Source organism: Miniopterus schreibersii (genome assembly GCF_964146895.1).
Source record: "Miniopterus schreibersii genome assembly, chromosome: 12".
Lineage (NCBI taxonomy): Eukaryota > Metazoa > Chordata > Mammalia > Chiroptera > Miniopteridae > Miniopterus > Miniopterus schreibersii.
The window spans coordinates 70,675,037-70,693,599 of NC_138112.1; the positions used below are offsets into that span (position 1 = coordinate 70,675,037).

At 60.2% G+C, this 18,563-nt stretch overlaps 1 protein-coding gene and 1 long non-coding RNA gene across 3 annotated transcripts; one reads left to right on the forward strand and one right to left on the reverse strand.

Annotated features, from left to right (window-relative positions):
- Positions 1-2,995: 2,995 nt before the first annotated feature.
- LOC308564682 lies at positions 2,996-10,562 on the reverse strand. Of its 2 annotated transcripts, none has more exons than XR_013999980.1 (4): positions 10,488-10,562; positions 8,521-8,845; positions 7,131-7,318; positions 2,996-3,587 (listed from the first exon to the last, which is right to left on the reverse strand). It is a non-coding gene; the product is annotated as an uncharacterized lncRNA (long non-coding RNA). The 2 variants fall into 2 exon arrangements; XR_013999981.1 differs by lacking the exon at positions 10,488-10,562 and adding an exon at positions 9,342-10,121.
- Positions 10,563-10,660: 98 nt separating this feature from the next.
- Positions 10,661-13,270, forward strand: GSTP1 (glutathione S-transferase pi 1). The gene is made up of 7 exons (XM_081153184.1): positions 10,661-10,731; positions 11,038-11,073; positions 11,318-11,424; positions 11,525-11,612; positions 11,928-12,031; positions 12,711-12,818; positions 13,004-13,270. Coding segments are annotated over exons 1-7 (633 nt in total). The 5' UTR covers positions 10,661-10,730; the 3' UTR covers positions 13,193-13,270.
- The last annotated feature ends 5,293 nt before the right edge of the window (positions 13,271-18,563 follow it).

The following is an 18,563-nucleotide window of genomic DNA, read 5'->3' on the forward strand; positions in this document are numbered from 1 at the left end:
CCCTGCTGACATCTGTCTGCGGTGTCTGAGGGTCTCTGACCACTCAGGCCCATCTCTTCCCTCCCTCTTTCTCCGGTGGTCTGTCTTTCTGTCTGTCCGTCCTGTTCTTCTATTCTCCCCGCCATCCCCCCTCCTAGCATGCTCCTGGATTGTGGAAGACAGGTCCCCAGCCTCACCCCAGGCCCTCCCCTTTCTCCCGCTGCAGGGAACCTCTGAGCCCCCCTCCCACGCTCCCCTCCTGCCAGCACCTCCCTCTGAGCCACTGCTGACCTCCACCCTCCTGGTTCTCAGGGAAAAGACTGGGGTGAACCAGGGGGCCCCGCCGGCCTCCTGTGCCCCCTTTTATGTCCCCAGACCACTTACCACCCAGCTGCCTGCTCCTCACCTCCCGGAATGAGGTCAGCTGTCCTGTCCAGCCCTGCTCCAGGCCCCTCATGATTTATTTACCTGCCCCCCCACCAGCTTTTGTCCGAGGGAACTAGATCCTGCCAGAGGCCTGCCACCTGAGCTACTGGCTCTGGCCTGTCCCGGCCGCGCCGCCATCCATTCATGTGTTCCTTTTGCGAACACCGAGGCCGCCTGAGAACCGGACCCAGGCCGGCTGCTGGGGCCACACAGCTGCCCAAGGGCCCAGCCCTCAGGCTCACCTAACTCAGAAAGGGACCAACGGACTGTCTCCGCGTGCCTGGGCGGCTTCACGGAGGAGACGAGGGGATGGGGAACGTTCTCGGCATTGCCCACCCAGGTTTACCCTGAGCCTGGGATGGGCTGTGAGCTCGGAGTGTTCCCGGTGGGAATCCACAGGATGTGCTGGGCGGAGGCCCTCAGGGGAGGTGGGGGTCAGTAGCCCCCCGAGAGGAAATGGGAGGCAAGAGGGGGGAGAAAATGTCAGAGGGGCTGCGTCTTTCACAAAGGCTTGTGGAGCACCTGGGGGTGCCCTCCTGGGCGCTGGACCCGGCCCTGCCTCCTAGAACCTTCCACCGGGCGGGAGACACATGCTGGGCCAAGGCAGAACGACTGTGGGGGCGAGTGCGGGGAAGGGCGACCAGGCTGTCGAGAGGGAGGGGAGTGGGAGCCCTGCTGGGCCTGGGGGCCTGCGGAAGTGACAGGTGGCCACCGAGGCCGGGGAACAGTGGCCACGCAGCCCTGGGACGGCCAGCGCGAAAAGACAGTCGCCGCTGCTGGTCGCGACGCGGCGCGGCTCCGAGGGGGCGCCCGGCAGCTCCTCGGAGGGGGACCCGGGGACTCCACTCCAGGCACATGCCCAGGGGAACCAAACACGAGTCCTCGCAAAGCATGTGCGCCGATGCCCAGGACAGCGCCACTCAGAGCAGCGGCCAGGTAACGCGGCGCAAACGCCCGCCAGGGCGCGGGGCGCCCGTGAGCACAGCCGCCGGGGTGCTGGGCGCAGAAAGGATGGGGCGCGCCCTGGCGGGGCCCAGCACTCAGAGCGCCGGCCCGCGGGCTCGACTCCCAGTCAGGGGCGCGTACCTGGGTTGCAGGTTCAGTCCTGGGCCCTGGTTGGGGCACGTGCAGGAGGTGACCGGTCCACGCGTCTCTCTCACGTCCGTGTCTCTCTCTCTCTCTCTCTCTTCCACTCTCTCTGAAAATCAATGAAAAAAATATTCTCTGGTGAAGATTAACGAAAAAAAGGGGGAAAAAAAGAGAAAGGAATGATATAGTGACACACACCACAGTGTAGACGAACCTTGAAAACACGCTAAGTGAAAGTAGCCAGACACAACCCCGTTTATAGGAAATGCCCAGAGTAAGCAAATCCGTGGCCACGAACACAGGTGAGCGGGTGCCCAGGGGTGGGGAGAGGGGTAAGGACTGACTGCTCGCGGGCCTGGGTTCCTTTTTGAGATGAAAATATTCTGGAATTAGATGGTGGTGACTGTTGCACAACACCGAATATACTGAAACTACGGAATGCACACTTTAGAAAGGAAAATTTTATGTAACAAGAACGCTGTTTATTTATTTACTTTAAAAAATATGTGTTTTGATTGATTTTAGAGAGAGAGGAAGGGAGAGAGAGAAACATCGATGGGCCGATCGGCTGTCCCCCGCTGATGCTGATATATACACGAACTGGAGATGGGAATTGGACACAGGGAGGTGCCTGGCGGGTTGGACTGGGAACGCTGTGCATCTGGAGGCCCCAGGGTGGCCACGGAGCTGGACCACGGGCTGGGCCCATGGAGCCAGAGGACTGCAGGTAAAAGCGGCGACCTGGAACATTGCAGTATAGTGCCAAGCCACCCTGGGCAACAGCCCACCCAGTGGACCTGAGCGTGATGGCTGGAAGGTGTGAGCTCCAGGAGGCTGGCCCACTGGACGGCAGGGGGTCTCCCATTCTCCCAGGTCTGTGATGCGTGTGCACAGGGCGAGGCACATATGCTCCGGGCCAGAGCAGGTGAATGAACCTCTCTGAGCCTTGGTGTCTTTGTCTGCAAAATGGGAACAAGACTCCCTCCCAGGGTGCTGTGGAGATTAAATGACACCGTTTATATGAAAGCTCTTTGTAAGCTGCTAAGTGCTGAGCAGATGTTCCTCCAGCTGTGGATCAGGGATAGAACTCAGGTCTGGCACCCCCTCCCTCACGCCCTCCCAGATGTAGACAGCTGTGAGCTCAAATGGGGCTAAGAGATGCTGGTGATTAGGTGGGATGGTTTCCCCCCCACGCTTTGGGTGGGTACTTATGTCCCTGGGAAGAATACCTCCCTCTCCTTGCAGCTCGGACAAGAAAACCAGGCCGAGACAGTCAGCTGTCAGGCCCCAAGGAAGACTGCCACACCCACCGAGAGCCACTCCGCACCACCGTCTCCAGAAGGGGCAACTAGGAGAACTGGGCTACAGGTGCCAGGTGGGCCCGAGGGGAGGCAGACACTGGGCTCTGCCTGGAAGGACACAGCCCTCCCAGGTCTAGGAATGTTAACAGTGTTGGAGCTCTTAGGTTCCCCAAGATAGAAATTGAGAGGAAACCCCAGAGAAATTTCCAGACAGATTTTATTAAGCCTGTACTCGAGCACAAGGGAGACAGCCCAAAGGAAAGGAAGGGCCTCGGAATTGGCTTGGGGGGAGCTGGCTCTGATAGGCTTCTTTTATAAGCTGGGGACAAAGCCGGCTTGTGGGAAAAGGCAGGCTTTTGGAAATTTTCCATGTCAGGGTCTTGTGACTTCTTTTTCCTGCTGCGTGGGGGCTGGATGGAGGTGTAGCTCACTAGCGCCACACCAGGAAGGTCATATAGTTGTCAAACCCCCCTCAGCTGCGCAGGGAGGGTCGGTAGTTTCAACAGCCTGCAAGGAAGCAGGCAGTGAGAGGGAGATAAAATCAGCTACCTCTGTGTTTTTGAGTAGGGAGTGGAGAGGTGGTGACATTTTTGCAGTCAGCTTATCCTGCCTTCCTTCTGGCCACCTAGTCTTAACTTGGCTTCCTGGCCGCCAGGTGTCCCTCTACTGCCTCAGGAGGTCCTGCTCATTCCAGTCTTTCTGTCTTTCTTTCCATCCACCTGTAGCCCCAGGTCCAGCCTGAAGGGTGCAGAGCACTCAGACTCAGTAAAAATGGCTTGGAGATGACAGAACCTGCAGAAGAAAGAAAGAGAGTTAAAAGTGAGGCCTCTGAAGCCGGCCAGACCTGGGTTTGGGTCCTGTTTACTAGCTGTGTGGCCTTGGGAAAGTCACTTAACTTCTCTGTTTCCGTTTCATTCTCTGTAAAACAAGGATCAGAACAGTACCAAGCTTAGGGTTGTGATATTTGCAAAGTTCTCAACACGGTCCTCGGCCCCTAAGGGTTCGCTGTTATTATTATCACGGACGGAAGATGCACAGATGGGTAAGTCTGCTGAAACTGCATTCATTCGTGCAACAAGCATTTACCGTGTGCTGGTGCAGGGGACCCAGCAGTGAGCGAGGTACTCATCCTGGTCCTCGGTGGGCCCTGAGGAGCTATGTGGCCCGTGATGTCCCTTGTATAGCCACTGCCGGGCAGGCAGGCATACCCTTGCAGATGAGCAGGTAGGCCTGCCAGGCCCTGCCCCCACCACACCCAGCCATGCCTGGGACCAGGCAGAGTGACTGCACATTCCTGAGGTGAGGCAGGGAGGGCTGAGCTTTGAACGGTAAATATTAGGCCTCTGGGCTCCTCTCCACCTCCTGTGCACTCTCCCTTCGCCACCCGCCAGAGAGTAGGGTCTGGACTGGGTGGGGAGCAGGCCCTGGCCAAGCCATCCTCTCTCCAGGGTGTCTGGTCCCGCAGCCCCGCAGGCAGGCCCTGGCCTAGCTGTGTCTCTCCTAGTGACGCCCTACACCGGCGCCTTCTCGCCCGCAGGGCACCTGCTCCTGGGCCAGATGAAGGGCACTGGCAGGGCCTGGCCCAGGCACTCAGGCTGCTCCCTGGGCGCGGGGCGGGGCGGGGGGGGGGGAGTGGGGAGTGGCAGCTTCTGCCACTATTCCTCTGTCTTTCCTGGGACACTGTGGGGCTGGGTGTCCCCCTCTCAGACACTGTTGGGGTCATGGTCTCCACTCTTCCCCTGTGGTGCACCCTCTCCCAACAGGCTGCAAGGTTAGGGTTTCTGTCCTGGTCCTCTGTCCCGTCCGCACATCCCTGTCTCCCCTCCCCCAGAGCACTGCGAGGCCACGCGCATGCTGCTGGCTGACCAGGGCCAGAGCTGGAAGGAGGAGGTGGTGACCCTGGACACCTGGCTGCAGGGTTACTCAAAGCCTCCTGTGTGAGCACTTGTGCCTGGCGGGGTCAGGGGCTGGGCCTTGGGAGGCAAAACTAAGCTGGGGGACAGCTGAGCTCAGCGTCCCTCACCGAGCCGTGCCATCCCCCCAGCTGTGTGGGCAGGTCCCCAAGTTCCAGGACGGAGACCTGACCCTGTACCAGTCCAATGCCATCCTGCACCACCTGGGCTGCTCCCTTGGTGAGTCCTGAGGTCCAGAAAAGTACCCTCCAGGTCACAGCAGGACGTTCAGGGGCCTGAGCTGCAGCACAGCTACCAGGGTCCTGCCCTGCTGACCAGCAGGCGGAGGGCGCTTGGGGAAGGCGCAGGGCCAGAGTCAGGAGGGCTCTCAGTCACGGGCTGCGATGGCCAGTCCACCTGGGCAGGGGCCACAGCTCAGGCCAACCCCCAGCCAGGTGGTGCCAGATGGGTTCTCTGTGCCATTTCCTGGACGACAGCTCAGAGGAGGCCGCCAGCCCCCACGCGTGGGCTGCAGGAGGCTAGAGGTTCCTGTGCTCCAAGGGCAGGCCTGTGGCCTTGTTTCAAGGGTGGCAGGGACACGGCTTAGGGAGGTGTCCCCCTCTTCTTTAGCCAGCCTGGGGGGGGCTGCAGAAAAGCCTCAGGTCTCAGGAGGATGTGGCAACTAGGAACAGGGGCAGAGGAGCAGTGGGACCCTAACTCCTGCAGGACCCAGGTGAGGGCAGAGGCCTTCTGCAGCCTGTCACCTCAGGCTTCGGGGAGGGGGCTCGGGGCCATTTGGGCAGGGGTGTGGCCCAGGAGGCAGGCATGGGCTTCAGCTGGATATGCCCCCCCCGTCCCCCCCCCCCCGTCCCCCATCCCCCCCCACCCCCGACCTCCGCTGCTACTCCCTCTCACCCCCTGGGCTCATGGAGATGGGAAAAGGCATTGTTGGGCAGAGCGGGGCCAGGCCTGAGGCCAGCAGGCTCCTAGGGGAGGGGGTGCAGCCCAGACAGAGCCTGACCCGCGGCCTGGCCATGACCCAGGGCTCTACAGCAAAGACCAGCGGGAGGTGGCCGCCAGTGGACATGGTCAATGACGGTTGGAGGACCTCCCGAAGCTCTGTGGCCACCTCCTCTGCCACAACTGTGAGTGGGCTGGGGCTGCTGCTTGGGGCCCGGGGTTCATCTGGCCAGGAACACTGCACACGGCCACTGGGATCACCCCTGCTCTCAGGAGGAAGGCAAAGCCCAGTATGTTCAGGAGCTGCCGGGGCACCTGAAGCCTTTCGAGACTCTGCTGACCCAGAACCAGGGGGACCAGGCCTTCGTCATGGGTGACCAGGTGAGTGCTGGGTCTGGCCCATTGTGGGTCCATTTCTCAGATGGGCAAACAGAGGTCCAGAGCGGGACCATGACTGGTTCATTGGAGCAGCCAGAGTTCTGGCCCAGCCTCTGACTCCCCTGACCCTGCTCAAGACCTGGGCCCCTGTCCTGCAGATCTCCTTCACCAACTAGGACCTGCTGGACCTGCTGCTGAATCACCAGATCCTGGTCCCTGGCTGCCTGCACACCCTCCCCCTGCTCTCCTCCTACATGGCTCACCTCAGAGCCCGGCCCAAGCTCAAGGCCTTCCTGGCCTCCCCCTAGCACCTGAACTGCCCCATCTCTGGAGACCAAAAGATATGAGCCCACGCGGCACCTCCAGGAAAGGGCCTGCCCTTGGGAACCAATAAACACAGTGAGAGGAAAGCTGTGTTGTGGTCAATGAGGGACCTGGTGGGCACAGGGGACCCTCTGCCCCTTCCTAGGTTGCTTCTGGAGACAGAGGAGTTCCAAGCCCATTTTCTCACATCTCGGGCAGTCACAAAGTGCCACACTGTTTACCAACCACATCTGGGAGCCAGACACTCAGCAGGTCTTCAGACTTCATTTTACAGATGAGAAAACTGAGATCAGAGCTGGAATTTGCACCCTGGCTGCCAAGCCTAGTTTCTTTCCCAAACAGCCCCAGGAAATGCTCTGGACAAATACAGTGGTCAATGGAGTGATTATTTACCATGTTAATTTTAGTTAAATGTTAAATATCCTGATGGAAATCAACTCACAGTCACGGGGACTTTTAGAAGAAAGAGCATAGGTCACGGCCAACCCCTGGCCTGCTTTCACCAGCTCGGCACCGGCAAATGTTGGGGATGAAGTCGGGGTGAGTGTGCACCACCGAGGCTCCTTTCACCGAGTCTGGGGGACAGTTACCCCCAGGAACTGCCGAGTGTCTGTCTGGGAGGCATTTTTGGCAATGGAACCACATTTGAGCTCCAAACCTTCCCATCGATCGGAAGACTGGATGGGGCAAGGGGCAGCCTTTGTGCCTGCAGATGGGACAAGCTCAGGGCGACAGCCGAGCGTCCTGCAGGCGTGGGCTGTTTGCAGCCCCTTCCACTTACTTTCATGAGCTTGTTCTTAGGAGCGACGCCCAGGGGAGAGAAGTAAACAGACGTCTGGGCCGCCTGTGTGCCGCGTCCACGATCTGATTCTGGCTCGAAAGCATGTCCACCACGAGAAGGGGGGTGCCGGGGTGGCCTCCCAGAGGTTCAGGCTCAGTCTTCAGACAGACCCACCGATTAGGCCACATCTGTGGAAAGTTACCATTTTGAGAGTTTGAAGCAGTTTTTTCCAAAATAGGGCCCCCTCAACTTTGGCTCATAAAGCTGGCAACCCCACCAGATCCCTCGTCTCCGGCTGGGAAGGCCTGTCCTCCAGACACGCAGGACCCAAGCCCAGCCACTCACCGAGCCCCGGCCCCAGGCACAGCGCTCGGGCCAGGGGGCGAGCCCGTGAGCACAGCTGGGTGGGTCAGAGCCCTCGGACCCCCAGCTTGGCCCACAGCAGCCGCTGGCCCGGTGCCCCGAGTGCCTCTGAGGCTGCGGCTTTCGCTTCTGGTCGAGGCTGAGCACGAGGACTCAGACCCACTGTGGGGTTGGTTATAGCTGAGTGGAACCCACGTACTGAGAAGTGTGGGTGTCCCGGTCCCTGGGATGCTCCTAGTAGCCCTGCTCCGACCCTGTTGACATGCTCAGGTGCAGCAGCACAGTGGTCCTACACTCCAGCAAGTGTCCCCCACACCCCAGGAGGGTCAGGGCTCCCTCCTAATGCTTTCTCTTTCATTCATATTTGTCAGGACAATTTTGACTGCCAGCCACAGAAACCCCACTCAGACAGAGGCAAATTTACTGACTCGGTCAGCTGGGAGCTCTGCATGCTTCTGACCTTAGGCTGGTCCTCTTGCCCCGTCCCACTCTCCCAGTCCCCTGCTCCTGCTCCGTGGACCACTCTCCAAAGTAAGGCCCCACATACAAGCCCTGGTCCGGAGACCCAGCTGAGGACCGCAGGGGCAAGTGATAGGGAGAATTTTGTGTTTTTCTGATGTTGAGAAGGTGTGACTGGCAGCAGGACTTCTGAGGACATTTGCTGACACAATGTTTCAGCGCACAGGGAGGTAGATACAAGCAAGCGCCCGAGCACAGGGACTCTGTCTCATTTCCAGGTGAGTTCCCAGTGCCTGGGCCCTCGGCAGGTGCTGCAGGAATGTCTGTTGAAGGGGGGTGTCTGCTACTAGGGGTGCATTCTCTGGTCACCGTCCTGGCTGCTGCACTCCCTGGTTTTGCCTCAGGAGGGCGCCAGAACCTTGGTGTCTGCTTGGAGGCAGCCAGGCCTGGGTCTGGGGCTCCACCTCCGGAGACAGTCTCCTCACTGCCCCCTGACCTGCACCTGGCAAGTCCCCAGCTAGGGGGACCTGAGGGGAGGGTGTCCCGAGGGGGAAGGGGAAAAACTCACCTGGGCCGAAGGCCTGATCTCCGCTTCTTCCCCCACCATGGAGCTCCACAGCCCCGTGGGAGGTGTGGGGACAGCTCTGGGGGCCCCTGGGGGTGGGGGGTGCTTGCTCCCTGTCAGGCTCTGGAGATCCCAGAGGAGGTGGTCTCTGTGTCACCTATGAGATTCCAGTTCTTGTGGGTGACTGTGTGTGTGTGTGTGACGGGGGGGGGGGGGCAGAGAGGGAGAGAGAGGGAGAGAGAGGGAGAGAGAGGGAGAGAGGGGGAGAGAGGGGGAGAGAGTTGTGTTTTTGGAGATGGGGAAGTGTCCTCCAGGGCTGTGGAGTTTGCTGCAGAGAAAGAATGTAGCAAAAAAGGAACCGTTCACACTGTTTCGCATATAGAACTGCAATTGTTTCTGTTTGTTTATAGCGCATTAAATACCAGCCAGGGAGGGGGAAGGCAACTTTCAGGTTGCTTTTAGCACAAGTAAAATGAACACATTAGGCTTTCCTGGGAGAAAAATAAGAAAAGAGTTTTGCATGTTAAGGGATAAAGAGGGTGTTGGCAGGACCCAAGGGAAGGTCACGAGGGGTGGGGGGGAGGAGCAGAGACACTAAGCCCAGGCCCCTGGGCTGGAAGCGGGAGCCTGCTGTCAGGCCCAGGGCACTGTGCTGACCGTGGCTTGGCCCCACCCTCAGACGGCCAGGCTGTCTGCCCCAGGACAGCACCTATCCTTGCCTGTACCACCTCCCGTGGGCCAGTCCTGGAGGGTGCCACCCCTGCCTTCTGCCTGCCAGGGCACTGTAAGGAAATGATAATTTTATTGTCCACATAAAAAGTTACCTTATACATTATATTGATGGCGTTTTCAAACTTCTTATTGCTCCTGAAGAATTACTGCTCTGGGCAGGAAGGGGCGTCAAAGATGAAGAGAGGGCACCAGCCCTCAGCAGGAATCGGGTGCTCCTGACTCGACCTGATCTCTCTGCTGAGCTCCTATTTGAGTTTTCTTTCCTGGGGACCCCCGCCAACCAATCCCACAGTCACCCAGGGAAAGCCGTGGGCCCTCAGTGGCTGCCTCTCCTCCTGGATCTCCATCCCAGTGAAGGAAGGACCCCTCCCACTCCCTCCAAGTCTCCCTCCCCAGCAACCACCAAGCCTGGAAGCTTCCACCTGGGTGCCCAGGCCAGCTCCCACCTGGGGCCTTGGCTGCAGCCTCAGCACTTTGCCAGCTCTGTGGGAAGGGTCTTTATGAAACCCTGCCATCAGGGGGTCCCGGAGTAGGGCCTGAACTTCCACAAAGGGATTCCCAGGCAGACAGAGGGGGTTAAACAGCCTTGCCGCTCATCCCGGAACCCTCAGCAATTGTCCTCAATCCCGATGACACCGAGGGGCACAGCCAGAAACACCTGAACTCGCTAATGTTATTTTGAAAAGAGGGTCCAGTGTCCTTTATACAGATAGGTTTTTAAAACCAAATTGCTCTCCTTGTGACTGTTTTTACAGTGACCTCGACTTTTAACCAGCAGCAGCCATTTCCACTTAGGAGTGAAACAGGTTCCTTTTAAATAGGCTATTTGAGTTAAGTGAGGTGATTATGAGAAAAGTGGTAGATAGCATCCGGGTACATGACAGGAACCATGAAGGTGGCATCCGAACGGCTGGTAACCCAGCCTGGGGTGTGTTTGTGCTCGCGTGTTTGTGCGGGTGCTCGCGTGTTCGTGCGGGTGCTCGCGTGTTCGTGCGGGTGCACCCGTGTTTGTGGGGGTGCACGCGTTTGTGCGGGTGCACGCGTGTTTGTGCGGGTGCTCGCGGGTCTGTGTGCAGGCCAAGCGGCTCTGACCATCTCTGTGCAGCGTCTATCAATTCTTTCGTCTGTGGGAGCAAATGCAAGGGTCTGCGCCTCTGGAATGTGCACCCCAAGCAGAGACAGGGCCCAGAGCGCAAAGCCACGGCCTCGAGGACTCTGGGCCCGCACCCCACCCTCACCTGAGTCCACCCGCTGCAGGCCGACCGGGGCAACACCTCCGCGGGCCGCGCGTGGAGCTCCGCCGCGGGGACGCCGGGCGCGGGCGCGGGCGCGGGCACGGAGCCGGGGCGGGGCCGCGGGGGGCGGGGCCGGCACGTGACTCGCGCGGGGCGGGGCGCGGGCGGGACCCCACCTCTTCAGGCTCGCCCGGGCCGCGGGGCCCGCCAGAGCGCTGCCGCCGCCGCTGGGTCCGCTCCGTTGCCAGTGAGTCCTCGGGGCGCCTCCGGGGGCGCGGGGCGGGCAGCGGGGCGCCCAGGGGCCTGCAGCGCCCGGCTCCCGGCCCGGCCCTCGCGCCGCGCGCCCGCGAAGCCTGCCCCCTGCCCCCGCAAGGCCGCGCGGGGATCCCGGGCCCCAGCGCGCGGCTGGAGCTCGCAGGGGCCCGGCCTCCGGGGCGCAGAGACGGGCCCCTCGGGGACCCGGGGCGCCCAGAGCGGGGGCGGGGCCCCGGGGGGGCACTGCCCCTCACAGTACCTTCCTGAGGGCTCTAACAGGTTTTTCTGTCCCCTGCAGTGGCGCCTTACACCATAACCTACTTCCATGCTCGAGGTAGGGGCCTGGGGCTGCGCGGGAGGGGGGCGGCAGCCATGGCCGCTTACCGACCTGGGGGGGCCCCAAACCCCGCTTACGTGGCCACTAGCCCGGACCTTTCCGTGCCCTGAGCTCGCTAGGCTGGAGTCTCCAACCTCCGGGGGCCTGTCCCCTCCCCCGCGTGCTGAGTCGTCGGAGGGGGCCCCTGCCAGGGCCCTGAGAGGCTGGGGCCTCGCACCCCGCTCCCGTCTCCCCTCCCCAGGGCGCTGCGAGGCCATGCGCATGCTGCTAGCCGACCAGGGCCAGAGCTGGAAGGAGGAGGTGGTCACCCTGGACACCTGGCTGCAGGGCTCTCTCAAGGCCTCGTGTGTAAGCGCCTGTGCAGCAGGGATCAGGGGCTGGGCCCTGAGGGCAAAGGTGGGGGGGGCAGCCAGGCTGAGCACCTTTGACCGAGCTGTGCCACCCCCAGCTGTACGGACAACTCCCCAAGTTCCAGGACGGAGACCTGACCCTGTACCAGTCCAATGCCATCCTGCGCCACCTGGGCCGCTCCCTCGGTGAGAGCTGAGGGTGCAGGTGGTGAAGTCCAGGGGTGGGGTGGGCCCTGCTCTGCCCAGCACGCCCGCCCGCGGAGGAGATGCAGGCGCCTGGAGGGGAAATGCATTAGTTGCCCAAGGTCAAGCCCAGGTCGCCCGCAGCCCCTGCGCCAGGCCAGGCTGCCTCCCACTGGGTTCCGAGCGCCCACCGTGGGTCAGGACTGCCCCCGCCTCCGGCCCGTGCCCCCCTCCCTGGCCGTCGCCCACAGGCGGCCTCGTGGCCGTGAGTAGCTCAGCCCCCGGTCTTGCTGTCTCCCCTCCCGCCCCCGCCCCCAGGGCTGTACGGGAAGGACCAGCGGGAGGCGGCCCTGGTGGACGTGGTGAACGATGGCGTGGAGGACCTCCGCCGCAAGTACTGCACCCTCATCTACACCAACTACGTGAGCGCGGGCCACGAGGGAAGGGGCTCCCTGAACTCCCACCACCCCACACCCCTCACTGGCCCCAGCTGCGCCCTCCCCGTCGGGCCTGGGCTGGGTCGGGCTCTGTGCCGGGGGCAGTCACCAGCAACAAGGACAGGAGCCATGGAGCCGGGCGGCCAGGAGGGCTTCCTGGAGCAGGCGGGGAAGGGGGGTCTACAGCCAGCTCCTGGAAGCGGGTGCTGGCACTTTCAGGTGCACGAAGTATGCAGGCGCGGACCCCGGGCCAGTTCAGCAGAGGAAGGGCTTGTGTGTGAGAGGGAGGGAGAGGGGCGGGAGGTGGGGCCGGAGGGGCAGCAGGCCCAGGGCCCGAAGGTCCGAAGCCCCCGGCTTAGACCCGCTCCTGCCGGCAGGAGGGAGCCGTGGAGGAATCTGAGCAGGGTGGTGTCCAAATGTGAGGTCTGGAAGGATGGATCCTCAAGGCTTCCGCAGGAGTCTGCTGGGAGGTCACGGGGTAGAGAGGGAGAGTTGGTTGCTGAAGTGGACACGCTGTGGCCACAGCCGGGGCGCGGGAGTCAGCAGAGGAGCGTGAGGCCCCCGAGGGTGGTGATTCTCACATGGGGCCAACAGAAGGGGGCGTGTCGGGCTGGGCAGCCGTGTGAGCGTCAGGAGGGTGATCCCAGTGGCGTCTTTTTGGCAGGAGGCGGGCAAGGAGGACTATGTGAAGGAGCTGCCGGGGCAACTGAAGCCTTTTGAGACCCTGCTCTCCCAGAATCAGGGGGGCCAGGCCTTTATTGTGGGCAACCAGGTGAGCAGCTGTCCCTGGCCTGCCCCTACCATGCTACCCTCTCTTACAGATGGAAACAGGTGCAGAGGGAGTATGTGACCCATTCACTGCTGGGCAGACCTAGGGAACGGCTCAGGCCCTTGGCCCCCTGCCCCCCGACCCCCTGGCCTGCTCCCACCTGCTGACCCCCGGCCCCTGCCCTGCAGATCTCCTTCACTGACTACAACCTGCTGGACCTGCTGCTGAACCACCAGGTCCTGGCCCCCAGCTGCCTGGACGCCTTCCCCCTGCTCTCCTCCTACGTGGCTCGCCTCAGCTCCCGGCCCAAGCTCAAGGCCTTCCTGGCCTCCCCCGAGCATGTGAACCGCCCCATCAATGGCAATGGGAAACAGTGAGGGCCCGTGGCCCCCTCAGCAGGAGGCAGGGGCTGCTGCCTCCCCTCCCCCAGGACCAATAAAATTTCTAAGACAAAAGCGGTGCTGTGGGCATTGAGTTTCCTGGGCAGGGGGGCTGTGGGACCCTCACTTGTCAGACTCGGGGGGTGACGGCCGGCTAGGATACTCGAAATCCTAAAACACAATCAGGGTGTCTTCCCGGAGCATTCACCCAGTCTGCTGAGCTCCAGGAAGAGAGAAAAAAGAGAAAGAGAAATAACCGTGGTCCCTACCCTGGAGGGCCCCAGTCTCAAGAGAAAGGGCTCAGCACGTAACCCTGCTTTCCAGTCCCAGCAGGCCGCTTGCCAGAGGACATGAGTCCTGGACAGCGGGAGCTGAGGGGCCCCGCAGGGGACAGATGGCTGTGGGCAGGAGCTCGGAGGCCCCGCATTGGGACTGTTTGTGGTGTCTGAGCGATCGTGGGCCAGGCGTCAGGACGGAACGCTCGGCCACCACTGGGCAGTCCTGGGTGCGCAGAGCAGCGCCCGCGCTCCCGGGGTGTTGCCCAGGAGGCTGAGGAACTGGGTTAGAGGCTGGAACGGACATTGCCTGGGGGAGGGCTTTTGGGTTCTGGAAGTGTGGGTCCAAACTGAAAAGGTGTGGCTCCTTCAGCTGCCTCCAGCCACGCTTGCAGGTAACAACTGGAGCTGCTAACTCTGAACGCCTGGTCCGTGCCAGGTGTGATGAGATTGGCTGGGGTATGTCACCTTCCTAGTGCTTGCCACCGTTCAGTAGATACCTAGCTCTATTTGTGGTTGAGGAAACTGAGTCACAAAGTTTCAGTGGCCCGATAGGCGTGGCTCAGTGGTTGAGCATCGACCTATGAACCAGGAGGTCACAGTTCGGTTCCCGGTCAGGGCACACGCCCCAGGTTGTGGGCTCAGTCCCCAGTGGGGGCCGTGCAGGAGGCAGCTGATGGATGTTTCTCCCTCTCCCTCTCCCTCTCTCTGAAATCAATAAAAATATTAAAAAAAAAAAAATTTAAGTAACTTGCTGATGTGTGAATGAGGCAGAAACCAGGTGGTTCTTCAGACTGTGGTCGCACAGACTGAACCGGCGTAAGGGTCCAGCAGGAGACCGGCTGAGTGCGTCAGGTGCTCACAGGGCGGCTTCCCCCTTGGAAAACAAGGAGACGCCCCTGTGCCCCAGCCGCTGTGGGTGGAGAGGGTGAGGGACTGACGGGACACAGCGTGAAGCTGCCAGCGACGAAACCCCAGCACCAGCCTCCCCGCCGCCCGCCGGGCCGCGACGTCTGGGATGGTGGACGCTTCTCCCACGCGGGCACAACTCCACTTCCCTCCTCGCTCGCTGGGCAGCTGCCTCTGAAAGTAAACGGAGACCCTCAGGTGCGAGCAAGGACGCTGTTGCCTCAGAGCTTGTGACAGCGAGGGGGTCGGCCACTGTCACTTGAGTTGGCAGAGACTCAGGCAGGAGCAGAGAGCTTCATGGGGGGAGAGGAGACGTCAGGGGTGCCCTGCTGGGAGGCTGTCGGCCTGGAAACCGAGGGCGGGCGAGCTGACTGGCAGCGGGTGTCCCCCGTCACTGCTTAGGGGAGCGGACTGGGCTTTCTCTGGTTGCTCCTAAGCTCCAAAAGGGGGTAAATTTGTGAAGTCCTGGCCGTTCTGGGCGATGTCACGGGGCTATGGCCTGGCTTCCTGGATTGTTCCCGGAGACGGACAGTCTGACTTCCACTGAGCCCAGGCCGGCCGGCCTCCTGGTTGGTTCCTGTGGGCAAGAGGCTGGCTTCCCGGGCAGGGCGACGCAGGCTGTGCGTCAGAATTCTGTTTCCGTGCACCGTCTGGCCAGCGGGCATTCGCACACTCCGTCTCCAGCCTCACCAACTGGAAGCCTTTTCCTCGGGAACCTGAAACTCGGGTGGAGAAACGTCCCCCAGGGAGACAGCAGGAGCCCAAGCGTTCTTTCCAAGAACAGCTCCTGACGTGTTTCTGGGCCCTGGGGACACCCGATCAAGGGACGGCAGAGGAATGTCTGAGCTGCCCATTAGAACTCCCAGACGAGCGGTGGTGTTCCACGCGGCACTGCCTCCGGGTGCGGTTACTGCGGGACCTGCTGCGCGGCCGAGGCCGGGAACCCACGGGAGTGGTCACACCTCCACAGAGACGGCAGCTGGCGCACCCCAGCCCTCGGGCCTCTGGGGCTTCCCCAAGGGCATGGCTCCCTCGGGGCTCTGTGCCCGTGGCTGGCGGCTGCGGACCGTGTGGGCAGCCCTGAAGGGCTCTGGAGAAGGAAGCTGTCCCCAGGCAGGACTTCGAATGGCACTTCGCACTGTCCACTTTGCCCGGAGAAAGAAGGCCGAGGTCAGCATCCTCAGTCCTTGGCAGAGGCCGGCATCCAGGAACTCGCAAGAGGCAAGACTGGAGGGCTGGCGTTGGGGTTGCTGGTAAGAAGGTTTAAGGGAGGGCCTTGGGGGTGGCCCAGGCATGCCAACCTGCACATCCCATGGGAACGCCTGCCCAGCCAACCCTGCTGCAGAAAGAGGCTGCAGGCGGTCAGGGCGATGACCCCCCAGGAGGCTGTCCCCGAGTTGTCCTTCCCAGGCCCACCCAGTGGGTTTTCAGGCACCTATTGCCGCATAATGCACTTGGCACCATTCTATCAGGAACTCAGGAAGGGCAGGTACTCAGTGGGCAGGGTGGGGCCCCTGCAGGCTGGGGGCAGGGTCTGCACCCTCCACCCTGGACTCCTTGCTGGCTCACCAGCCGGGCTTCCGGATGTGCAGAGAGAGGCCCATCCAGCGGGTGGGAGAGGTGGAACCTGACATTGGGGGACCCCAGTGACCAGGTCTGCATCCACAAAGGCTGCCTCGAAGTTTACAAGCCCCTCTCTCACCCAGAGCTTCCGCCAACTTTCCTCACTAGGTCCTAACAAGACAAATATCAATGGTCACGAAATAACTGTCAGATACTTGAGAGAAATCTCTAACATAAAAGAGAGAGATAACAAACAGGAACGTGAAAGGAGCGCGGAGAAGACTGAGGCCACGCAGCCTGCAAAAGAAAACTTCAGATAAACTTTCATCGCTGCCCTCGGGGAGACAGCAAAAGACGCTGCGTCCAGGAGACGGGAAAAGGGTGCTATCTGCTATCGTAAAACACAGTCGGAGGCAGAAGGGGCCTGAAGCGTCAAAATAGGATAGAAATGAAAAGCCTCAAAGATGAAGTTGAAAAGTACGTATGAACAGAAGATAAAAGCACAGAAAGAGAAGAAAAATGATTATTCGAGGTGGTCCAGAGAGGGAGAGAGGGGAGGGAACGGAATAAAATAGGGAGCAGGTGACCAACTGGACAATACAGTGACACTTCCCTGGACGGAGGAGACGAGCTTTGGGTTGAAAGGCACACTGGGTGCCGAGCACAGTGAGTGAAAAAAAAGACCAAAGGCCGATCCAAAAACGGAGGGTGAAACTGCACAGCCCCAGAAAGAAAGCGAAGACCCCGCCACCTTCCAGAGAGAGGAAGGCGAACCTTACGACCGAGGGGTGAGGAATCCGGAATCTCTCCAGAGTTCCTGCGAGGCCTGGGAAACATGCGGGCGAATGCGTGGACGCTCCCGCAGGCCCGTGGTCCGGGAAGCTGGGTGGCACCTGGCGGGACAGTCTCCTCTTCTGCCCCACTCGGAGGCGAGGGGGCTCTGTGCCCAGGGAGAGGGTCTACCACAGGCAACGACAGGTTCACGAAGATACGGGGACTTGGTGCGTCACAGCCGTGGCGTCGTAAGTAGATTTGAAAAGGGTTCTTTAGTGTTAGTGAAACCAATTTGCCACATTGAGAAAAATTACTGGAATCTTTCCCCAAGCCATATACAGCAAACTCCAGATAGGTCAGCAGTTCTCAACAGTGGGTGGTTTTGTCGCCCAGGTTACATTCGGCAATGTCTGGAGACATTTTTGTCGTCCCAACTTGCGGGGTGCTTACTGGCATTTGGGGAACCCCGCCGAACGTCCTACAGAGCACAAGACAGCTGCCCACAGCGCAGAATGGCGCAGCCCCAAACGTCCGTATGCGAGACGGAGAAACCCTGCAACGAAGCGCACGGACACGTGAGATCGAAAAATAGAATACGAACGGGAGGAAAATGTAGGATTTCTGGGTGACCTTGCGCCGGGGTGACGGTTTTAAACAAGGTCCCCAAATGCACAAGTTTGAATCACACACAAACTAAGGGTTTCTCTTGTACAGTGATGGTTATTGCTTGTCAGACGATCAGGGAGAAGGTAAACTAAAAAAAAAAAAAAAAATTTGCAAACACCTGTGGCTTTTAATGCTGGAGTTGGCATCCCCACTAATCTTTCAGAATCTTCCCAAAGCCAAAAAATACCACGAAAAACCAAGACACACTCCGTCTCTCCCGAAGGTGGGAGACATCGGGTGCGGTTTCAGTCACGGGCTTCCATGCCCCCCCCCCCCCCATTTATAAAGCGAAAGCCAGGGGAAAAAATAGATTTCGGCAGCTGGAAACAACAGATTTCAAACTCTGCAACAGGAAACATGAGCAGCCGCCTTCCTTTCCGTTGCTCTTGGGACGTTTACTACGATAACTATTATGACACAGAGAAAATTTCAGAACGTTCCAGAGGGAGAGAGACACAGTCCAGACAACAGACTCTCACGAAAGGACTATAAGACAATAACAAAATAAAACCGGGGGGAAAAAGGCCCTAATGTCTATAGTTACGACGCTTACCAAGTTATAACAGTTATACGTGCGTTTTCAAATCTGTTTTAAAATGGCTCATGTCCAAGGGGGAATCAAAACCAAAACTGCACAACTGCTAGCAAACCGTGATCGTGAAGCGCCACGGACGGTCTGCCGCTCTCGATTAGCCCGACTTTGTAATTACTCCACTGTCTCGCAGGACAGACTCCACACGCGCACACGCACACACGCCCACACGCCCACGCACGCCCCCTGCCACTGCTTCCTTCTTCAAAATGGCTTGGCCACCCTTGGCCCTTTGATTTTCTATCTCTGTTTCCCTAACATTTTCCCTGCTCTATGAGAAGCCTTGATGGGGTTTTGATTGGAATTCACAGTGAGCTTATGGATTAAACTGGAGATGTGACACCCCCATGACATGAAGGCGCCCCGCCTGGGGAGGCCCCCCCAGCAGCCGAGGTGCTGGCCGGAGGCGAAGGGGGTGTGGGGTTCGTGCAGGAGGAAGGAAGCCCTAAATACCGGCTGTGGGGTCAGGACCTGTTTCAGCGCCGGAGTCCCCTCCAGATGTGCTTTGTGGCGCTCGAGTTTTGCATATTGGGAGGAAACTGGCTTTGTGAAGTGCTCATGGGAGGAAGGACATGTGACGGAAGACAAA

Excerpts from the sequence above, each read along its gene's own strand:
- GSTP1 (XM_081153184.1), top strand. Across the intron at positions 11,425-11,524 it reads GCTCTCTCAAGGCCTCGTGT|CTGTACGGACAACTCCCCAA; the intron begins GTAAGCGCCTGT and ends TGCCACCCCCAG. Across the intron at positions 11,613-11,927 it reads CCACCTGGGCCGCTCCCTCG|GGCTGTACGGGAAGGACCAG; the intron begins GTGAGAGCTGAG and ends CCCCGCCCCCAG.